The sequence below is a fragment of the Procambarus clarkii genome, chromosome 21 (genome assembly GCF_040958095.1).
Source record: "Procambarus clarkii isolate CNS0578487 chromosome 21, FALCON_Pclarkii_2.0, whole genome shotgun sequence".
Classification (NCBI taxonomy): domain Eukaryota; kingdom Metazoa; phylum Arthropoda; class Malacostraca; order Decapoda; family Cambaridae; genus Procambarus; species Procambarus clarkii.
The window spans coordinates 15,279,930-15,302,691 of record NC_091170.1 but is presented as its reverse complement, the minus strand read 5'-3'; the positions used below and the strand labels follow the sequence as shown (position 1 = coordinate 15,302,691).

Genomic DNA, 22,762 nt, shown 5'->3' with positions numbered 1-22,762 from the left:
ATGGGGGATGCGGGGGACTGGGGGTGGGGCGAAGATGGCAACCAAGTCAGGTCAGGTCAGATGGGGGGGTTAAGAGGGGGGGGGGATAGTAAGGTCCTATCCTTTGATCTCAGGTGTTAATGCCTTTTCCCCTGACTGAACGTTTGTGTGTGTGTGTGCGTGCATGTGTGTCTGTTTAAGCGTGTGCACGCTTGCGTGCGTGCATAGTTACATGGGCGGGCGTGCGTGTATGTGTCAAGAGATCCCTTAAGCGTTACCTCTACCTAAATGAGCCACGTTGAGATTTTAAATATATATGATATCCTGAACAAGAATTTAATATTTTACCTCAATCTGTACACCTGATTAATTGACCAGAGAGGGGGTCAATTGTGTGGGTGTGTGTGTGCGTGCGTGTGTGTGTGTGTGTGTGTGTGTGTGTGTGTGTGTACTCACCTATTTGTATGAACCTATTTGTTCTTGCAGGATCGAGCATTGACTTTTGGATCCCGCCTTTCCAGCTATCGGTTGTTTACAGCAATGACTCCTGTCCCATTTCCCTATCATACCTAGTTTTAAAAGTATGAATAATATTTGCTTCCACAACCTGTTCCCCAAGTGCATTCCATTTATCCACTACTCTCATGCTAAAAGAAAACTTCCTAACATCTCTGTGACTCATCTGAGTTTCCAGTTTCCACCTATGTCCCCTCGTTCTGTTATTATTACGTGTGAATATTTCATCTATTTCCACTTTGTCAATTCCCCTGAGTATTTTAAATGTCCCTATCATATCTCCTCTCTCCCTTCTTTTCTCTAGTGTCGTAAGGTTCAGTTCCTTCAGACGCTCTTCATATCCCATCCCTCGTAACTCTGGGACAAGCCTCGTCGCAAACCTCTGAACCTTCTCCAGTTTCTTTATGTGTTTTTCAGGTGGGGGCTCCATGATGGCGCGGCATACTCTAAGACGGGTCTCACGTAGGCAGTGTAAAGCGCCCTAAAAGCCTCCTCATTTAGGTTTCTGAATGAAGTTCTAATTTTCGCCAGTGTAGAGTACGCTGCTGTCGTTATCCTATTTATATGTGCCTCAGGAGTTAGATTAGGTGTCACATCCACTCCCAGGTCTCTTTCTCGAATTGTTACAGGTAGGCTGTTCCCCGTCATTGTGTACTGTCCCTTTGGTCTCCTGTCACCTGATCCCATTTCCATAACTTTACATTTACTGGTGTTAAACTCCAGTAGCCATTTCTCTTACCATCTCTGCAACCTGTTTAAGTCCTCTTGGAGGATCCTACAATCCTCGTCTGTCACAACTCTTCTCATTAATTTTGCGTCATCCGCAAACATTGACATGTATGATTCCACTCCTGTAAACATATCATTTACGTAAATTAGAAAGAGGATTGGTCCCAGCACCGATCCTTGAGATACTCCACTTGTTACTGTTCGCCAGTCCGACTTCTCGCCCCTTGCCATTACCCTCTGGCTCCTTCCTGTTAGGTAGTTCTTCACCCATACTAGGGCCTTTCCGCTTACTCCTGCCTGCCTCTCAAGTTTGTATAGCAGTCTCATGTGCGGTACTGTATCAAAGGACTTTTGGCAGTCAAGAAATATGCAGTCTGCCCAGCCTTCTCTGTCCTGCCTTATCCTTGTTACTTTATCATAGAATTCTAAAAGGTTTGTTAGGCATGATTTCCCTGTCCAGAACCCATGTTGGTGCTTGTTTACAAACCCAATGCTCTCCAGGTGCTCAACAAGTCTTAGCCTAATTATTCTTTCAAGTATTTTGCAGAGGATGCTTGTCAGTGATATGGGTCTGTAGTTAAGTGCCTCCTCCCTATCACCTTTCTTGAAAATCGGTACGACATTTGCCTCCTTCCAGAAACTGGGCAATTCTCCCGACATCAGTGACTCATTAAAGATCATTGCCAGAGGCACGCTGAGAGCCTGCACTGCCTCTTTAAGTATCCACGGTGATACTTTGTCTGGTCCAACAGCTTTATTTGCATCCAGTGTTGTCAACTGTTTCATTACCTCCTCTGCTGTCACTTCTATATCTGATAGTCTTTCATCTAGGGTAATCGCTTCTAACAATGGGAGCTGCTCAGGCTCGGTTGTGAACACTCCATGGAATTTTGCATTCAGTACCTCGCAGATTTCCTTGTCGCTTTCTGTATATGCCTCTTCTGTTTTCCTCAGTCTTGTCACTTGGTCATTTACCGACATCCTCCTTCTCATATGGCTATGTAGTAATTAGGTTGTTTTTTCGCTTTGACTGCAATATCATTCTCATAATTTCTTTCCGACACTCGTCTTATGTTAATGTAATCATTCCTAGCTCTTTTACATCTAATCCTGCTGTCCTCTGTCCTTTGTCTTCTGTACTTCCTCCACTCCCTCCTGCTTCTCACCTTTGCTTCCTGACACTGTCTATTAAACCATGGGTTATTATATTCCCTCCATCTTTTTTTCTTTATTGTTGGAATAAATCTCTCTTCAGCCTCCTTGCATTTCAATATGACTTGGTTCATCATACCTTGCACTGTTTTTCCTCTATGTTCTTCCTCCCAATGCACTTCTCCCAGGTAGTCCCTTAATCTTCTGTAGTCCCCTATTCTGTAATCAAGTCTCCTTTCCGGGACCTCTTGTCCTTTGGTCACAATTTTAAGCTCCATCATGTAGTCAAAGACTAGGACACAATGGTCACTAGCTCCTAGTGGTATTTCATGTTCCAACTGCTCGATGTCTTCTACATTCTGGGTTAAAATGAGATCTAATAGGCTGGGCGTATCCCCTCCTCTTTCCCTTGTATCTTCTTTCACATGCTGTGTTAGGAAATTCCTGTCAATAACGTCTACCAGCTTTGCTCCCCAGGTCTCCTCCCCGCCATGGGGATTCCTCGTTTCCCAATCTTTCTCTCCGTGATTTAGGTCCCCCATGACCAGCAGCTTCGCTCTCATTCTATGCGCTATAGTTGCTGCCCTCTGCAGTTCATCTATACATGTCTTGTTGCGGTCCTCGTACTCCTGCCTGGGCCTTCTACTGTTTGGTGGGGGATTGTAGAGTATCAAGATTACAATCTTCTTCCCATCCACTGTCAGAGTTCCATGTATGAAGCTCGTGCTTTCATTGGTACCCGGATTTTCCAGCTCATCAAACTTCCATTTCCGCTTTATTAGGAGTGCCACTCCTCCTCCCTGTCTCTGTGTCCTTTCTTTTCTTATCGCCTGGTACCCCTCTGGAAAGATTGCATCCGAGATCATGCCATTTATTTTAGTTTCCACTATTGCCACTATGTCTGGGTCTGCCTCACTAACTCTTTCTTTTATCTCTTCTGCTTTATTGGCTACCCCATCAGCATTGGTGTACTAAACCTTGAGACTCTTCTTGGAACCTCGGGTGTCAGAGTTCCACCTTTCACCGGGGGTCTGGGGGGAACTGGGGGGTGTCTGGGGGGCGAGTGGGGGCTGTGGGGGTGAATGGGGGTGTGCTAGGGGGGTGCCTGGGAGTGCCTTGTAGGCAAATGGGGTCTGGGCAACTAGGGGGGTAGGAAGGGCATAATGGGTCTGAAAGTTAGGGGTCTGAATAGCATAGGGGGGTTGAGAAATAGAGTGAGACTGAAAGTCAGATAGAGGTTGAGAGGTTAGGGGGGAGAGGGATATTGAGGGCAGAGGGCTGAGAGGAGAATGGAGCATGGGTGCTGGGAGTGGAAGAGAGGGTGTATTAGTTAGGGGGGAATCGGGGGTAGGTGGGGGTTTTGGGGTAGAAGAGGGGAAGAGGGAGATGGGGGAAGGTGTTAGGGGGTCACAAGGTGAGGGGGTTAAATGTGGGCTGGAGGTGCATAGGAGGGGGTGAGGGTTGCGTGGGGTTTGGGGGTGAGTGGAAGAGGGGTGCAGTGGAAGCTGTGTGTGTACTCACCTAGTTGTACTCACCTAGTTGTGTTTGCGGGGGTTGAGCTCTGGCTCTTTGGTCCCGCCTCTCAACCGTCAATCAACAGGTGTACAGATTCCTGAGCCTATTGGGCTCTATCATATCTACACTTGAAACTGTGAATGGAGTCAGCCTCCACCACATCACTTCCTAATGCATTCCATTTGTCAACCACTCTGACACTAAAAAAGTTCTTTCTAATATCTCTGCGGCTCATTTGGGCACTCAGTTTCCACCTGTGTCCCCTTGTACGTGTGCCCATTGTGTTAAATAGCCTGTCTTTATCTATCCTAACAATTCCCTTCAGAATCTTGAATGTGGTGTGTGTGTACTTACCTAGTTGTACTCACCTAGTTGTGTCTGCAGGATCGAGCATTGACTCTTGGATCCCGCCTTTCGAGCATCGGTTATTTACAGCAATGACTCCTGTACCATTTCCCTATCATACCTGGTTTTAAAATTATGAATAGTATTTGCTTCCACAACCTGTTCCTTAAGTGCATTCCATTTTCCCACTACTCTCACGCTAAAAGAAAACTTCCTAACATCTCTGTGACTCATCTGAGTTTCCAGCTTCCATCCATGTCCCTTCGTTCCGTTACTCCTCCGTGTGAACATTTCGTCTATGTCCACTCTGTCAATCCCTTTGAGTATTTTATACGTTCCTATCATGTCCCCTCTCTCCCTTCTTCTTTCTAGTGTCGTAAGGCACAGTTCCCTCAGGCGCTCCTCATACCCCATCCCTCGTAGCTCTGGGACGAGTCTCGTTGCAAGCCTCTGAACCTTTTCCAGTTTCATTATATGCTTCTTCAGATGGGGACTCCATGATGAGAAATCAGAAATACTGTTTCTCCCAGACTATATATCTACTAATGACAACAGGAACTCTCAGACTTAACTCCCACATGTTACCCCTCCTGGTCCTTTGAAGCTACTAAGTCTCACGCTGTCTTTTCCCATAATTCTCTTCCCCTCTGCCTCATCCAGGATGAGGGATGGAAAATACACTTTTTAATATTTAAAACTAATTGAACAACCACTTGTTCTCAAAATACATAAGAATGCAATAAAATATAATAGTTACTTTCAAAATATATAAGTTACAATGCCACCTGCTTAATTACAGTAAATTAACAAATATATAAATATTAAAAAGTGACATCTGGAACTCCCATAACTGAACAGGTCCAGCAATTCTAATTTCCCGAATCTAACAGGTATTAGACGTGTGAAGAGCAACCGCGCTCCTGTCCCCACTGATATTGCCACACCCCACGATAATTTACAAAAATATAATATATATACATATACAGGTAATGATGAAATGGAACAAAATAAGTTTATTTAAATGTATATACGTATCCAGCTAGGAGTACGTAACAAAGCCCAGTAGGCTCAGGAATCTGTACACCAGTTGATTGACAGTTGAGAGGCGGGACCAGTGTGTCAGTGCCAGTTTGTCATCTGCGTCAGTGACAGAGAGCCATCTGCGTCAGTGACAGAGAGCCATCTGCGTCAGTGTCATCTGCGTCAGTGACAGAGAGCCATCTGCGTCAGTGCCAGAGTGTCATCTGCGTCAGTGACTGAGTGCCATCTACGTCAGTGACAGAGGGCCATCTACGTCAGTGACAGAGGGCCATCTACGTCAGTGACAGAGGGCCATCTACGTCAGTGACAGAGGGCCATCTACGTCAGTGACAGAGGGCCATCTACGTCAGTGACAGAGTGCCATCTACGTCAGTGACAGAGTGCCATCTACGTCAGTGACAGAGGGCCATCTACGTCAGTGACAGAGGGCCATCTACGTCTGTGACAGAGGGCCATCTACGTCAGTGACAGAGGGCCATCTACGTCAGTGACAGAGTGCCATCTACGTCAGTGACAGAGTGCCATCTACGTTAGTGACAGAGGGCCATCTGCGTCAGTGACAGAGGGCCATCTGCGTCAGTGACAGAGGGCCATCTGCGTCAGTGACAGAGGGCCATCTGCGTCAGTGACAGAGGGCCATCTACGTCATTGACAGAGGGCCATCTGCGTCAGTGACAGAGTGCCATCTGCGCCAGTGACAGAGGGCCATCTGCGTCAGTGACAGAGGGTCATCTGCGTCAGTGACAGAGGGCCATCTGCGTCAGTGCCAGAGTATCATCTGTGTCACCGCAAGATACTGTCCTTCTCCTCCCACCATACAATAATCTAGTTCAAAAATGTTAACTATCTCTCGTGCACCACGAATTGCGTCATTCGAGATTATAAGACCTTCCTTAGTTGTGTTGTGTAAACAAATCACATAAATAAAATAGGGGTATAACTGTAGGTTTAAAGGAAACGTAATTGTCGAGTTTTATCTCGACCGCAAAGGTTGATATTTCACTTCGCCACGAACCTCTGGCAACATTGATGAAGTCCAAGGACTTGTTTTGGTGGTCAGGTGACCTGGTTAAACATTTAATTGGCCTTCAAACGGTTTTCTAGTGGTAGTATTGAGGGCGCAGTGTGTAGAGTGACAGGAGACGGAAATCCTTGAGTGTACTCACCTATTTGTGCTTGCGGGGGTTGAGCTCTGGCTCTTTGGTCCCGCCTCTCAACTATCAATCAACTGATGTGCAGATTCCTGAGCCTACTGGGCTCTATCACATCTACATTTGACACTGTGTGTGGAGTCAGCCTCCATCACATCACTTCCTAGTGTGTTCCATTTATTTCCATTTTAAGTTCTTTCTAACGTCTCTGTGTCTCATTTGGGTACTCATTTTCCACCTGTGTCCCCTTGTTTGCGTACCACCAGTGTTCAATAGTTTATCCTTGTCTACTCTGTCAATACCCCTGAGGATTTTGTAGGTAGTGATCATGTCTCCCCAATCTCTTCTGTCTTCCAGTGTCGTAAGGTGCATCTCTCGCAGCCTTTCCTCGTACTCATGCCTCTTAGTTCCTGGACTATTTTAGTGGCATACCTCTGAACTTTTTCCAGCTTCGTCTTGTGCTTGACAAGGTACGGGCTCCATGCTGGGGCTGCATACTCCAGGATTGGTCTTACATATGTGGTATTCAAGATTCTGAATGATTCCTTACACAGATTCCTGAATGCATTTCTGATGTTAGCCAGCCTCGCTTATGCCGCTGACATAATTTTATTTATGTGGGCTTCATCAGGAGACAGGTTTGTTGAGATATCAACGCCTAGATCTTTCTCTCTGCCCGTTTCATGAAGTACTTCATCTCCTATTCTGTATCCTGTGTCTGGCCTTCTGTTTCCGCTGCCTAGTTCCATTACTTTGCATTTAATTGGGTTAAACTTGAGCAGTCATTTGCTGGACCATTCATTCAATCTGTCCAGGTCATCTTGTAGTCTCCTACTGTCTTCTTCTATTTCAATCCTCCTCATAATTTTTGCGTCATCAGCAAACATTGAGAGAAATGAGTCTATACCCTCCGGGAGATCATTTATATTTATCAGAAACAGTATAGTTCGAAGGACTGAACCCTACGGGACTCCACTTGTGACATCTCGCCAATCTGAGACCTCACCGCTCACAGTGACTCGTTGTCTTCTGTTCCTTTGGTACTCCCTTATCCAATGGAGTATCTTCCCTTTCACTCCTGCCTGCATCTCCATCTTTTTCACTAGCCTCTTGTGTGGTACTATATCAAAGGCTTTCTGGCAATCCAAAAATATGCAGTCTGCCCATCCCTCTCTTTCCTGCCTGATTTTTGTTGCCTGGTCGATGAATTCAATTAATCCTGTGAGGCAGGACCTGCCATCCCTGATCCCATGTTGATGCTGTGTTTCAACGTTCCTTCGCTCCAGATGCTCCACTAGCTTTCTTCGCACAATCTTCTCCATCAGCTTGCATGGTATGCAGGCTAGGGACACTGGTCTGTAGTTCAGTGCCTCCTGCCTATCCCTTTTTATTGTATATTGGACTACATTAGCTGCTTTCCAAATTTCTTGCAGTTTCCCTGTTGCCAGTGATTTGTTATACGCTATGGAGAGTGGTAGGCACAGTGCTTCTGCTCCTTACTTTAGTATCCAAGGGGAGATTCCATCTGGGCCTATAGCCTTTGTCACATCCAACTCTAGTAACAACTCCTTACTTCCCCGCTGGTAATCTCAAACTCTTGTAGTGGTTCCTTGTTAACTATTCCCTCTCTTATCTCAATAATTTCTCCTTGCTCTAAGGTAAAGACCTCCTGGACTTTCTTATTCAGTTCCTCACACACTTCCTTGTCGTTTGTAGTGAATCCTTCTGCCCCTTTCCTTAATTTCATTACCTGTTCCTTTACTGATGTTTTCTTTACAGTGTGTGAGTGAATAGGTGTCGACGCACTCACAAATTGTTCTCTGTGATTAAGACAGTCAATCTGGATATTTCCTTGAAATCCGTATTAGACTTTAAGTTAATAAATCTGATTTGGAACTTTGGGACTTATTAATATTGAATGAGAATAATTTTCATTAGAGATATCTGGGAGATGTCCAGAGATAGTTTACCACAAACAAATAAGAAAATATATATTCACAAACAAAAGGATTACTTACTCATAAGACCTTAATCATTCTAGACCAGCCCCAGTGAGTACTCTTCCACTGGAGCTCCATTAGTGGAGTTGGAACATTTTGATTACTTCAGTCACACCTGGACTTGAGACTGTGACTTAAAAGACATCTGGGACTCTTCCACAATTATCCCAGTCAACGAAAAAGAACATCGAAATCTTTCTTGAACATTCCCTTTGCCTTTGCTTGGACACCATTCCTTCCCTGTTCCATCCCAAATCCTTATAATGACCCCTTCCAAGCACTATATACTCGTTATTGCTTGGCGCTTTTCCCCTGATAAATCCCTCCTTTCCCTTTGCCTTTATCAACGAATGTATGACGATAATCTTAAATCATTCTTGCTCAGAAATACTGGTCTCGGCCCGCATCACTAACCAGCAGAGCGTGTAACTCCCTAACGACCCAATCACGTTCATCTCACACCATCCGATGGCAAATTAGCGAGATCGTATTATCATTTTATTCTTTGGAAATAATCAACATATTACCAGTCGCGGTATCCGTGCCGACGCCCAATTACTCACTTAGCAAACACTTGTTTTACACGAGTTTAACAACACAGACTGTCTATCTCCTTGGAAACAGCAGCAGGTCAAATTTGTGCAACACCAACCCGTCAACCAGTTCAGCAACCTCCCCTCTTAAAATTGTATTTCCCTAATATGATGGAACTTTCACACAAATAATTGCAACCCTGATCACTAAGAATAAGCTGACATTTTGAGAGCTTCTATAGAGTTAACGATCAGGTAGACGTCGATGTGTCGAGCTGTCAGTAGGGGTCACTAAGCAGGGCATCACGCCGTCACACTGAGTATAAAGGATCAGATCACTGTATAATCTCCCAGGGTAGCCTCACTGATTGTCTGTCAACCAGACCATCGCCCACCTGGTCTGTTAATAAGAGTTTACCACTCTGATGTCTGAACGAAGCCTCCATGCGATCTACGTAAAGATCTACGTAGGTCAGATTGTTAGTTGATCTAAAAGTATATAATATGAATTATTGGCCAAAGTCTTCGACTCTAGTTGCAATATAATCTGAAATTCATGTGTTTGTCAGATCTCACTATAATGAAGGGAAGATCTCATTATAATGAAGGGAAGATCTCATTATAATGAAGGGAAGATCTCACTATAATGAAGGGAAGATCTCACTATAATGAAGGGAAGATCTCATTATAATGCAGGGAAGATCTCACTTTAATGAAGGGAATATCTCATTATAATGAAGGGAAGATCTCACTATAATGAAAGGAAGATCTCACTATAATGAAGAGAAGATCTCATTATAATGAAGGGAAGATCTCACTATAATGAAGGGAAGATATCATTATAATGAAGGGAAGATCTCACTATAATGAAGGGAAGATCTCATTATAATGAAGGGAAGATCTTACTATAATGAAGGGAAGATCTCACTATAATGAAGGGAATATCTCATTATAATGAAGGGAAGATCTCACTATAATGAAGGGAAGATCTCACTATAATGAAGGGAAGATCTCATTATAATGAAGGGAAGATCTCACTATAATGAAGGGAAGATCTCATGATAATGAAGGGAAGATCTCACTATAATGAAGGGAATATCTCATTATAATGAAGGGAAGATCTCACTATAATGAAGGGAAGATCTCACTATAATGAAGGGAAGATCTCATTATAATAAAGGGAAGATCTCACTATAATGAAGGGAAGATCTCATTATAATGAAGGGAAGATCTCACTATAATGAAGGGAAGATCTCACTATAATGAAGGGAAGATCTCATTATAATGAAGGGAAGATCTCACTATAATGAAGGGAAGATCTCACTATAATGAAGGGAAGATCTCATTATAATGAAGGGATGATCTCACTATAATGAAGGGAAGATCTCACTATAATGAAGGGAAGATCTCATTATAATGAAGGGAAGATCTTACTATAATGAAGGGAAGATCTCATTATAATGAAGGGAAGATCTCACTATAATGAAGGGAAGATCTCACTATAATGAAGGGAAGATCTGATTATAATGAAGGGAAGATCTCACTATAATGAAGGGAAGATCTCACTATAATGAAGGGAAGATCTCATTATAATGAAAGGAAGATCTCACTATAATGAAGGGAAGATCTCACTATAATGAAGAGAAGATCTCATTATAATGAAGCGAAGATCTCATTATAATGAAGGGAAGATCTCACTATAATGAAGGGAAGATCTCACTATAATGAAGGGAAGATCTCATGATAATGAAGGGAAGATCTCACTATAATGAAGGGAATATCTCACTATAATGAAGGGAAGATCTCACTATAATGAAGGGAAGATCTCACTATAATGAAGGGAAGATCTCATTATAATGAAGGGAAGATCTCACTATAATGAAGGGAAGATCTCATTATAATGAAGGGAAGATCTCACTATAATGAAGGGAAGATCTCACTATAATGAAGGGAAGATCTCATTATAATGAAGGGAAGATCTCACTATAATGAAGGGAAGATCTCACTATAATGAAGGGAAGATCTCATTATAATGAAGGGATGATCTCACTATAATGAAGGGAAGATCTCACTATAATGAAGGGAAGATCTCATTATAATGAAGGGAAGATCTCACTATAATGAAGGGAAGATCTCACTATAATGAAGGGAAGATCTCACTATAATGAAGGGAAGATCTCACTACAATGAAGGGAAGATCTGATTATAATGAAGGGAAGATCTCACTATAATGAAGGGAAGATCTTACTATAATGAAGGGAAGATCTCATTATAATGAAGGGAAGATCTCAATATAATGAAGGGAAGATCTCACTATAATGAAGGGAAGATCTCATTATAATGAAGGGAAGATCTCACTATAATGAAGGGAAGATCTCACTATAATGAAGGGAAGATCTCATTATAATGAAGGGAAGATCTCACTATAATGAAGGGAAGATCTCATTATAATGAAGGGAAGATCTCACTATAGTGAAGGGAAGATCTCACTATAATGAAGGGAAGATCTCATTATAATGAAGGGAAGATCTCACTATAATGAAGGGAAGATCTCACTATAATGAAGGGAAGATCTCACTATAATGATGGGAAGATCTCATTATAATGAAGGGAAGATCTCACTATAATGAAGGGAAGATCTCACTATAATGAAGGGAAGATCTCACTATAATGAAGGGAAGAGGTAGTGGTGAGGCCTGAGCACACATGTTGGCTGATGACTCAACTATCTCATTCCTACTGTAAGCATTTTAAAAGCATCGAATCACCTTCTGTGGTTGATTGTTCAATAAACCCCTGAACTATATGTTTAACACATCTCTAACCCTGTCCATGGAGGACAGAAGAAAATGTATATATGCTGGTTAGCATTGTAAATGTGTGGCCACGTCTGTGGTAGAAAATAATAATAATAAAAAAATCCTACTGTACAAGCTTCCAAGAGCACAAATATATGGTAAAGCAAGAGATAAAGTAATATTCAATAATTATATTCTAACGAAATCATCAATACAAGAGGGTTATGGGTGTCATCTTCAGAGATGGGTGACACCTGGAGGGTTAGTTGTGACACTTGAGTAAGATTAGTGACACCTGGAAGGTTGGTGGTGACACTTGAGTAAGATTAGTGACACCTGGAGGGTTGGTGGTGACACTTGAGTAAGATAAGTGACACTTGGAGGGTTGGTGGTGACACTTGAGTAAGATAAGTGACACCTGGAAGGTTGGTGGTGACACTTGAGTAAGATTAGTGACACCTGGAGGGTTGGTGGTGACACTTGAGTAAGATAAGTGACACCTGGAGGGTTGGTGGTGACACTTGAGTAAGATTAGTGACACCTGGAAGGTTGGTGGTGACACTTGAGTAAGATTAGTGACACTTGGAGGGTTGGTGGTGACACTTGAGTAAGATAAGTGACACTTGGAGGGTTGGTGGTGACACTTGAGTAAGATAAGTGACACTTGGAGGGTTGGTGGTGACACTTGAGTAAGATAAGTGACACTTGGAGGGTTGGTGGTGACACTTGAGTAAGATAAGTGACACTTGGAGGGTTGGTGGTGACACTTGAGTAAGATAAGTGACACCTGGAGGGTTGGTGGTGACACTTGAGTAAGATAAGTGACACTTGGAGGGTTGGTGGTGACACTTGAGTAAGATAAGTGACACTTGGAGGGTTGGTGGTGACACTTGAGTAAGATAAGTGACACTTGGAGGGTTGGTGGTGACACTTGAGTAAGATAAGTGACACTTGGAGGGTTGGTGGTGACACTTGAGTAAGATAAGTGACACTTGGAGGGTTGGTGGTGACACTTGAGTAAGATTAGTGACACCTGGAGGGTTGGTGGTGACACTTGAGTAAGATAAGTGACACTTGGAGGGTTGGTGGTGACACTTGAGTAAGATAAGTGACACTTGGAGGGTTGGTGGTGACACTTGAGTAAGATTAGTGACACCTGGAGGGTTGGTGGTGACACTTGAGTAAGATAAGTGACACTTGGAGGGTTGGTGGTGACACTTGAGTAAGATAAGTGACACTTGGAGGGTTGGTGGTGACACTTGAGTAAGATAAGTGACACTTGGAGGGTTGGTGGTGACACTTGAGTAAGATTAGTGACACTTGGAGGGTTGGTGGTGACACTTGAGTAAGATAAGTGACACTTGGAGGGTTGGTGGTGACACTTGAGTAAGATAAGTGACACTTGGAGGGTTGGTGGTGACACTTGAGTAAGATAAGTGACACTTGGAGGGTTGGTGGTGACACTTGAGTAAGATAAGTGACACTTGGAGGGTTGGTGGTGACACTTGAGTAAGATAAGTGACACTTGGAGGGTTGGTGGTGACACCAAAAGAACATTTCTTGTTACAAAATATTCTTCATAAACATTTCGGAAATAATGGACTAATCCGCATCGTATGGTATACTAATATTGAACAAATATAGTATAAAACACTCACAAAAGCGAAAATGAAATTTATTTATAATATATATGTATATATGTATATATATATATATATATATATATATATATATATATATATATATATATATATATATATGTATATATATATATATATATATATATATATATATATATATATATATATATATATATATATATATATATATATATATATGTAACACAAATTTATCTAAAAATATTAAATACTGATAATATAGACAGTGTGTAAGGGTGAACCGAACTCTTGAGCTCATCTCGAATTATCAAGCAAAACACTGTCACAAAATTTCTTGTTAAACAAACTTCAAATATATATGTATGTCGGTGTAGGCTTCTCCCCCCCCCCCCCTCCCCTCCCCTCCTGATATCAACGACCATTCTCCCGCTCCTGCAGCGGCGTGGAGATATTTCTACACCCTTCCATTTATGGAGGAAATTTTAGCAAATACCCATTTTGCTTGGTCAGCTGCTGTGTTTGCAGGCGCGGCTCTCTGTAGAATAAAGGAACCCAATAAAACACGGGAGCAAACACTTGCGTCACGGTGAAGCAAACATCACCAGGGGAGCCATTTTTTTTTACCCATCAGTACACACGAAAAATTTGGGGGAGATATTAAAAATTTTGGAAGGAGGGGAAAATATTGAAAATATACGATGAATATTTAATGTGGATTTGCGACTGAGGGACCGCTGAAAGGGAAGCTTAATTTACTGCACCAGCTACAGAACGTTGAGAGGGAAAATGTATACCAAGTAGAGGTAGAGGTGGGGCAGGGTAGAGGTAGAGGTGGAGTGGGGTAGAGGTAGAGGTAGAGGTAGGGGAGGGTAGAGGTAGAGGTGGAGCGGGGTAGAGGTTGAGAGAGACGAAGAAATCTTGTGGAACGATGAAACAGATATACTCATCAGCTAAATATAAATAGTACAACCAAAAATATATAAAACTAGCTGTACCCAGCCATGCATTGCTGCGGCTCAACAATGCATGTTCGTTGCTCAGCCACAGCAACCTTACCCTGTTTCCCCGTCCTCCCAAACATTCCCCCCCCTTGTCCCCTCGCCTTCTCAGCAATTCCTCGCTCCCCCGTCCCTTGTCCTCTCCACCATCCCCTCGTCCTCCCCTCCATCTCTCACTCCCCCATCCAATCGTCCTCCACTTCCCCGTCTCCTTGTCCTCCCCACCATTCTCCATTCCCCTGTCCTTTGTCCCCACCCTTTGTGTGACATTGCCGGTCTTGCTTTGCTTTGTGTGACTCCACACAAGGGAGCCGGTCGGCCGAGCGGACAGCACACTGCACTTGTGATCCTGTGGTCCCGGGTTCGATCCCGGGTGCCGGCGAGAAACAATGGGCAGAGTTTCTTTCACCCTATGTCCCCTGTTACCTAGCAGTAAAATAGGTACCTGGGTGTTAGTCAGCTGTCACGGGCTGCTTCCTGGGGGTGGAGGCCTGGTCGAGGACCGGGCCGCAGGGACATTAAAAAAAAAAAAAACGAAATCCTCTCAAGATAACCTCAAAATAACCCTCCTCAACTCCCTCATCCCCTCGTTCTGCCCACCATTACCCACTCCTTTATCCTCTCGTCCTCCCAACCATCCCCCTACTCCCATCCCCTCATCCTCACCACCATTCCCCACTCCCTCATCCGATGCATTCCCTAATGATCTGATGTTCCCAGTAGAAAATTGGGAACATCAAATGATCTAATGTTCCCATCACTGAGATATAAGAAAAATGGTTAAAAAATAAATAAAAAACAATGAAAAAACAAACAAATAAACTATACTCACGAAATGAACGGTATGGTAAACATGACAGCTCAATTCTAATGCAATATCACACAAAATAATGAAATCAAAATGAAAATAAATCGAAATCTATGAAAATTCAATTTATCAATGAAATCGGAAACATTGAAATGGAATCGTAGCATATTTAGTATTGCGTGTGTTGCTCATATGTGCAACAGATGGCACAATTTCTTAAAAAAAGAATGTTTTTATCAGTCACAGGTGTGGCATCTATACTTATACTTACCAAATGAATGATATGATAAAAAACACAGCTCAATTCCAATGCATTGTCACACAAAAACATTAAGTTAAAATGAAAATAAATCGAAATCTATGAAAATTCTATTTATCAATGCAATCAGAAACAATGAAATGGAAGCGTAACATATTTAGTATAGCGTGTATTGTTATTATGTGCAACAAGTTGCGCCGTTTAAAAAAAAACATGTTTTTATGTGTCACAGGTGTGGCATTTATATAGTAGGTATGTAAAAACACGCATGTATTCGAATGAAACGTGGTGTTAAAAATTTCATAGCAATCAGTGAAAAACTTTTGGAGATTACAGCGTGTGTTGCTCTTACGTCCAACAGATGGCACTTTCCCCCCACCCAAAAAAAAATGTTTTTTCCTGTCACAGGTGAGGCATGTATACAGTAGGTGTATAAAATCACGCACCTATTCGAATGCAACGTTGTATCAACATGTCTAAGCAATCGGTAAAGAGGTTTCGAAGAGTTCCCTCTCATGAAAAACACATTCAACCATCTAGTAGCAGTGACCCATTAACATCTAGCAGCAGTGGCCCATTAACATCTTGTAGCAGTGACCCATTAACATTTTGCAGCCTTGACCCATTAACATCTAGTAGCAGTGACACATTAACATCTTATAGCAGTGACACATTAACATCTAGTAGCAGTGACCCATTAACATCTAGTAGCAGTGACCCATTAACATCTTGTAGCAGTGACTCATTAACATCTTGTAGCAGTGACCCATTAATATCTTGTAGCAGTGACTCATTAACATCTTGTAGCAGTGACCCATTAACATTTTGCAGCCTTGACCCATTAACATCTAGTAGCAGTGACCCATTAACATCTAGTAGCAGTGACCCATTAACATCTTGTAGCAGTGACTCATTAACATCTTGTAGCAGTGACACATTAACATCTTGTAGCAGTGACCCATTAACATCTTGTAGCAGTGACTCATTAACATCTTGTAGCAGTGACCCATTAATATCTTGTAGCAGTGACTCATTAACATCTTGTAGCAGTGACACATTAACATCTAATAGCAGTGACCCATTAACATCTTGTAGCAGTGACACATTAAAATGTTGTAGCAGTGACCCATTAACATCTTGTAGCAGGGACACATTAACATCTTGTAGCAGTAACCCATTAACATCATGTAGCAGTGACCCATTAACATCTTGTAGCAGTGACACATTTACATCTTGTAGCAGTGATCCATTAACATCTAGTATCAGTGACTCATTTACATCTTGTAGCAGTGACCCATTAACATCTAGTAGCAGTGACCCATTAACATCTTGTAGCAGTGTCCCATTAATATCTTGTAGCAGTGACACATTAACATCTAGTAGCAGTGACACATTTACATCTTGTAGCAGTGACACATTAACATCTTGTAGCAGTGACCCATTAACGTCTTGTAGCAGTGACCCATTAACATCTTGTAGCAGTGACACATTAACATCTTGTAGCAGTGACCCATTAACGTCTTGTAGCAGTGACCCATTAACATCTTGTAGCAGTGACCCATTAATATCTTGTAGCAGTGACACATTAACATCTTGTAGCAGTGACCCATTAACATCTAGTAGCAGTGACCCATTAACGTCTTGTAGCAGTGACCCATTAACATCTTGTAGCAGTGTCCCATTAATATCTTTTAGCAGTGACCCATTAACACCTAGTACCAGTGACACATTAACATCTGTATACATTTTTCTCCAGAATTGTCAAGTATTATACGTACCTTGCTGACAGTCAGGGTGGAATTATTTATACCTGTCTGAAGAAGCCGTGAGAGGGACCAGTGGAGTAAATTTACTCATTGTTAATAATACTTTTAGGAAAATTGTCTCACGACTTCTCTCTCAGACTAATGGGTCCGTTGTTTATCGTGACAGCAGAAACCTTCTGTGTTGTTGCAAGACATGGCATTGTATCGTGCTGGAATATTAGTGATATTATTGGGGGTACAACAGTGGGTTAAGCACTGGAACGGGAACGGTACACCAGTGGATGAAGCTCTGGGATGGGAACGGTACACCAGTGGATGAAGCTCTGGGATGGGGACGGTACACCAGTGGATGAAGCTCTGGGATGGGAACGGTACACCAGTGGATGAAGCTCTGGGATGGGAACGGTACACCAGTGGATGAAGCTCTGGGATGGGAACGGTACACCAGTGGATGAAGCTCTGGGATGGGAACGGTACACCAGTGGATGAAGCTCTGGGATGGGAACGGTGCACCAGTGGATGAAGCTCTGGGATGGGAACGGTACACCAGTGGATGAAGCTCTGGGATGGGAACGGTACACCAGTGGATGAAGCTCTGGGATGGGAACGGTTCACCAGTGGATGAAGCTCTGGGATGGGAACGGTACACCAGTGGATGAAGCTCTGGGATGGGGACGGTACACCAGTGGATGAAGCTCTGGGATGGGGAAGGTACACCAGTGGATGAAGCTCTGGGATGGGAACGGTACACCCGTGGATGAAGCTCTGGGATGGGAACGGTACACCCGTGGATGAAGCTCTGGGATGGGGACGGTACACCCGTGGATTATGCTCTGGGATGGGGACGGTATACCAGTGGATGATGCTCTGGGATGGGGAAGGTACACCAGTGGATGGAGCCAAAGTCATTGTACAAAAAATCCAGTTCACGAAAATTATTAATATTTTCCATACATTTAGTAAGAATTTAGTTTTTAACAACATTAGTACTGATTGTAGATTTTTTATCCAAAATTATCTTGTCCCCAGCAGGATTTATCTAATAACATGCTGATTAGGAATGTAAATGACTTAACATTGATTAGACTGGAAAACCTCTCGTGCTACGTCTTGAACAACACAGATATTTTATCAGAATTGGGAAACAATGGAATGCCATCTATATGCACCTAAGTCTTATCAACTATTCAGTCAACTGGGATTTGATGAAATACATTACCTACAACACCACTTTCACTGAAAGAAATTTAATTGAATCCTCTCTCATTGTTTACCGCACCAGTACCTTAAATATGACCCCCAGTCTTTTCAAACAGGACCGAATTCTTGTACATAAATAAATCTATATATATATAAAAATGGAAATGTTCGTTAGTTCAAAATCGCTAATCTCCGAAAGTTCTTCACCGATTGCTTTGAAATTTTCACACAACGTTCCATTCGCATCCGAGCGGGTTTTTATATATATACTATATAGATGTCACGTCTGTGACGGAAAAATACATGTTCTTTTGACAAACTTTTTCATGTGAATGAAATCTTCGAAACCTCTTTACCGATAGCTGTGATATTTATACACAACGTTGCATTTGAATAGGCGCATGTTTTTATATACATGACTCATCTGTGACAAGAGAAAACATGTTTTTTTAACAGCGTCATCTGTTGGACGTAAGGGCAACACACGCTGTAATCTCCGAAAGTTCTTCACCGATTGCTTTGAAATTTTGACACAACATTCCTTTGGAATTCGCGCTTGTTTTTATATACCTACTATATAAATGCCACACTTGTGACAGATAAAAACATGCTCTTCTTGAAAAAAACAGCGCCATCTGTTGCACGTAAGAGCAACACGCGCTATACTACTTATGTTACAATTCCATTTCAATATTTCCAATTGCATTGATTAATTGAATTTTCATAGAATTCGATTTATTTTAATTTTGATTAAATTGTTTTGTGTGACATTGCGTTGGAATTGAAATGTGTTGTTTACCATACCGTTCATTTCGTGAGTATAAGTATAAATGCCACCCTTTGTGACAGGTAAAACAATGTTTTTTTGGTAAAAACAGCGCCATCTGTTGCAAGTAAGAGCAACACATGCTGTACTAAATATGTTACAATTTAATTTCAATATTTCTGATTGCATTGATAAATAGAATTTTCATAGATTTTGATTTATTTTCATTTTGATTTAAATATTTTGTGTGACATTGCCTTGGAATTGAGCTGTGTTGTTTACCATACCTTTTATTTTGTGAGATTTTCTTTATTTTTTAATTTTTTTTCATTTCTTTTTTTAAGCTGTTCTTATTTTTCAGTGATTGGAATATCAGATCATTTGAGAGTTCCCAATTTTCTGATGGGAACATCAGATCATTTGGGAACGCATTAGACGAGGGAGTTGGGAATGGTGGTGAGGACGAAAGGACGGGGGGGGGGGATGGAGAACGGTGGAGAGGATAAGGGGACGGGAGTGGGGGATGGTGGGGAAGACGAAAGGACAGGGGAGGGGGTAATGGAGGGGAGGACGAGGTGACGTGGGAGTTTGAGATGGTGGGGACGAGGGGACAGAGGAATGGAGAACGGCGGGGAGGATAAGGGGACGGGAGTGGGGGATGGTGGGGAAGACGAGGGGGACAAGGGAGGGGAATATGGAAGGGAGGACTAGGGGTTGGGGGAGTATGAGATGATGGGGGAGGACGAGGGGACAGTGGATTGGTGGATTGTGGAGAGGACAAGAGGACGGGGGAGGGGGAATGGGTGAAGAAGAGGGGATGGAGTGGGGAATGGGGGACTGGGGGACAGGGGAAGGTTGCTGTGGCTCAGCAACGCGTGACCGGGTACAGCTTGTTATCTAATATATTTCAAATCCAAACACTCACTATAGCCTTTATTCATTCAGCCATGTTCAATTGGGCTAGTCATGTTGTTTTTGTTAAAGCTTTGCCTTTCTTTATTAATATCATGTACAATTTATTCCCTGAATTGATGCAATTTTCCATTCACCTTTCTAAGACTAATTGAAGTTTTTGAAATATATGAAAATGCTGGCAAATTGTTTTTATTTTCTTGTATCAATTTGCATGCCCGATTTCATTTTTGTCTGTGGTAAAATCTATTATATTCCATTTTTCCCCTCTTAATGGTATTTAAATTGTCAATACATATATTTATTGATCACTTGATAGCTTGTAAATATGCTCCCACACTTCATTATGTACTTGCTTCCTTCCTTAATTTTATTTCCGTTCTTACAACCATCATTTCTTCTTCGTTAATTTTATCTCCCGGTTATTACCTAATGTACTCTTTCCCTGTTTCTCACTCAACTACCTCCTGGGTGGTAGGGCACCATTTTTAGTCGGATGTTTGGTCCTATATAAAGCGTCTCACAGGAAAGACAAGTTCGTGTTGTCAGAAAGTGCTTATGGACATTAAAGTTTCTTCTGTGTTCCTAAAATCGTCAGGATCACACACACACACACACACACACACACACACACACACACACACACACACACACACACACACACACACACACACACACACACACACACACACACACACACACACACACACACACACACACACACACACACACACATACACACACACACACACACACACACACACACACACACACACAATTATGAACAGATGAGAAGTTTCCTAAGTGAAATACCTTGGGACACAGACCTCAGAGACAAGTCTGTACAGGGTATGATGGACTATGTTACCCAAAAGTGTCAGGAGGCTGTAAACAGGTTCATTCCGGCCCAAAGGGAAAAATCCGAGAAGCAACAGAAGAATCCATGGTATAATAGGGCATGTATGGAAGCGAAGAAACTGAACAAAAAGGCGTGGAGGAACTTCCGGAATAACAGAACACCAGAAAGCAGAGAGAGATACCAGAGAACCAGGAATGAGTACGTCAGGGTGAGAAGAGAAGCAGAGAAAAATTTTGAAAATGATATAGCAAACAAAGCCAAGACCGAACCAAAGCTACTACACAGTCACATCAGAAGGAAAACAACAGTGAAAGAACAGGTATTGAAACTTAGAACAGGCGAGGACAGGTATACAGAGAATGACAGAGAGGTGTGTGAGGAACTCAACAAGAGGTTCCAGGAGGTCTTCACAATAGAACAGGGTGAGGTCGCTGTGCTAGGAGAAAGGGAGGTAAACCAGGCGGCCTTGGAGGAGTTCGAAATTACGAGAGAGGAGGTCAAGAGACACCTGCTGGATCTGGATGTTAGAAAGGCTGTTGGTCAAGATGGGATCTCACCATGGGTACTGAAAGAGTGTGCAGAGGCACTTTGCTTGCCACTCTCCATAGTGTATAGTAAGTCACTAGAGACGGGAGACCTACCAGAAATATGGAAGACGGCGAATGTGGTCCCAATATACAAAAAGGGCGACAGACAAGAGGCACTGAACTACAGGCCAGTGTCCTTGACTTGTATACCATGCAAGGTGATGGAGAAGATCGTGAGAAAAAACCTGGTAACACATCTGGAGAGAAGGGACTTCGTGACAAATCGCCAACATGGATTCAGGGAGGGTAAATCTTGCCTTACAGACTTGATAGAATTCTACGATCAGGTGACACAGATTAAGCAAGAAAGAGAGGGCTGGGCGGACTGCATTTTCTTGGATTGTCGGAAAGCCTTTGACACAGTACCGCATAAGAGGCTGGTACATAAGCTGGAGAGACAGGCAGGTGTAGCTGGTAAGGTGCTCCAGTGGATAAGGGAGTATCTAACCAATAGGAAGCAGAGAGTTACTGTGAGGGGTGAGACCTCCGATTGGCGTGAAGTCACCAGTGGAGTCCCACAGGGCTCTGTACTCGGTCCTATCTTGTTTCTGATATATGTAAATGATCTCCCGGAGGGTATCGATTCATTTCTCTCAATGTTTGAGGACGATGCTAAAATTATGAGAAGGATTAAAACAGAAGAGGACTGTTTGAGGCTTCAAGAAGACCTAGACAAGCTGAAGGAATGGTCGAACAAATGGTTGTTAGAGTTTAACCCAACCAAATGTAATGTAATGAAGATAGGTGTAGGGAGCAGGAGGCCAGATACAAGGTATCATCTGGGAGAGGAAATTCTTCAGGAGTCAGAGAAGGAAAAAGACTTGGAGGTTGATATCACGTCAGACCTGTCTCCTGCAGCACATATCAAGCGGATAACATCAGCGGCATATGCCAGGCTGGCCAACATACGAACGGCATTCAGAAACTTGTGTAAAGAATCATTCAGAACTTTGTATACCACATATGTCAGGCCAATCCTGGAGTATGCAGCTCCAGCATGGAGTCCATATCTAGTCAAGGATAAGACTAAACTGGAAAAGGTTCAAAGGTTTGCCACCAGACTAGTACCCGAGCTGAGGGGTATGAGCTACGAGGAGAGACTACGGGAATTAAACCTCACTTCGCTGGAAGACAGAAGAGTTAGGGGGGACATGATCACCACATTCAAGATTCTGAAGGGGATTGATTGGGTAGATAAAGACAGTCTATTTAACACAAGGGGAACACGC

The 22,762-nt window shown here is 42.6% G+C and overlaps 1 protein-coding gene across 1 annotated transcript; it reads right to left on the bottom strand.

The window, feature by feature from the left end:
• Nucleotides 1-16,100: 16,100 nt before the first annotated feature.
• On the bottom strand, nt 16,101-17,189 carry LOC138367100 (fap1 adhesin-like). The gene has a single exon (XM_069328502.1). The coding sequence runs from the start codon at nt 17,187-17,189 to the stop codon at nt 16,101-16,103; it is 1,089 nt and encodes a 362-aa protein (XP_069184603.1).
• Between the last annotated feature and the right edge of the window lie 5,573 nt (nt 17,190-22,762).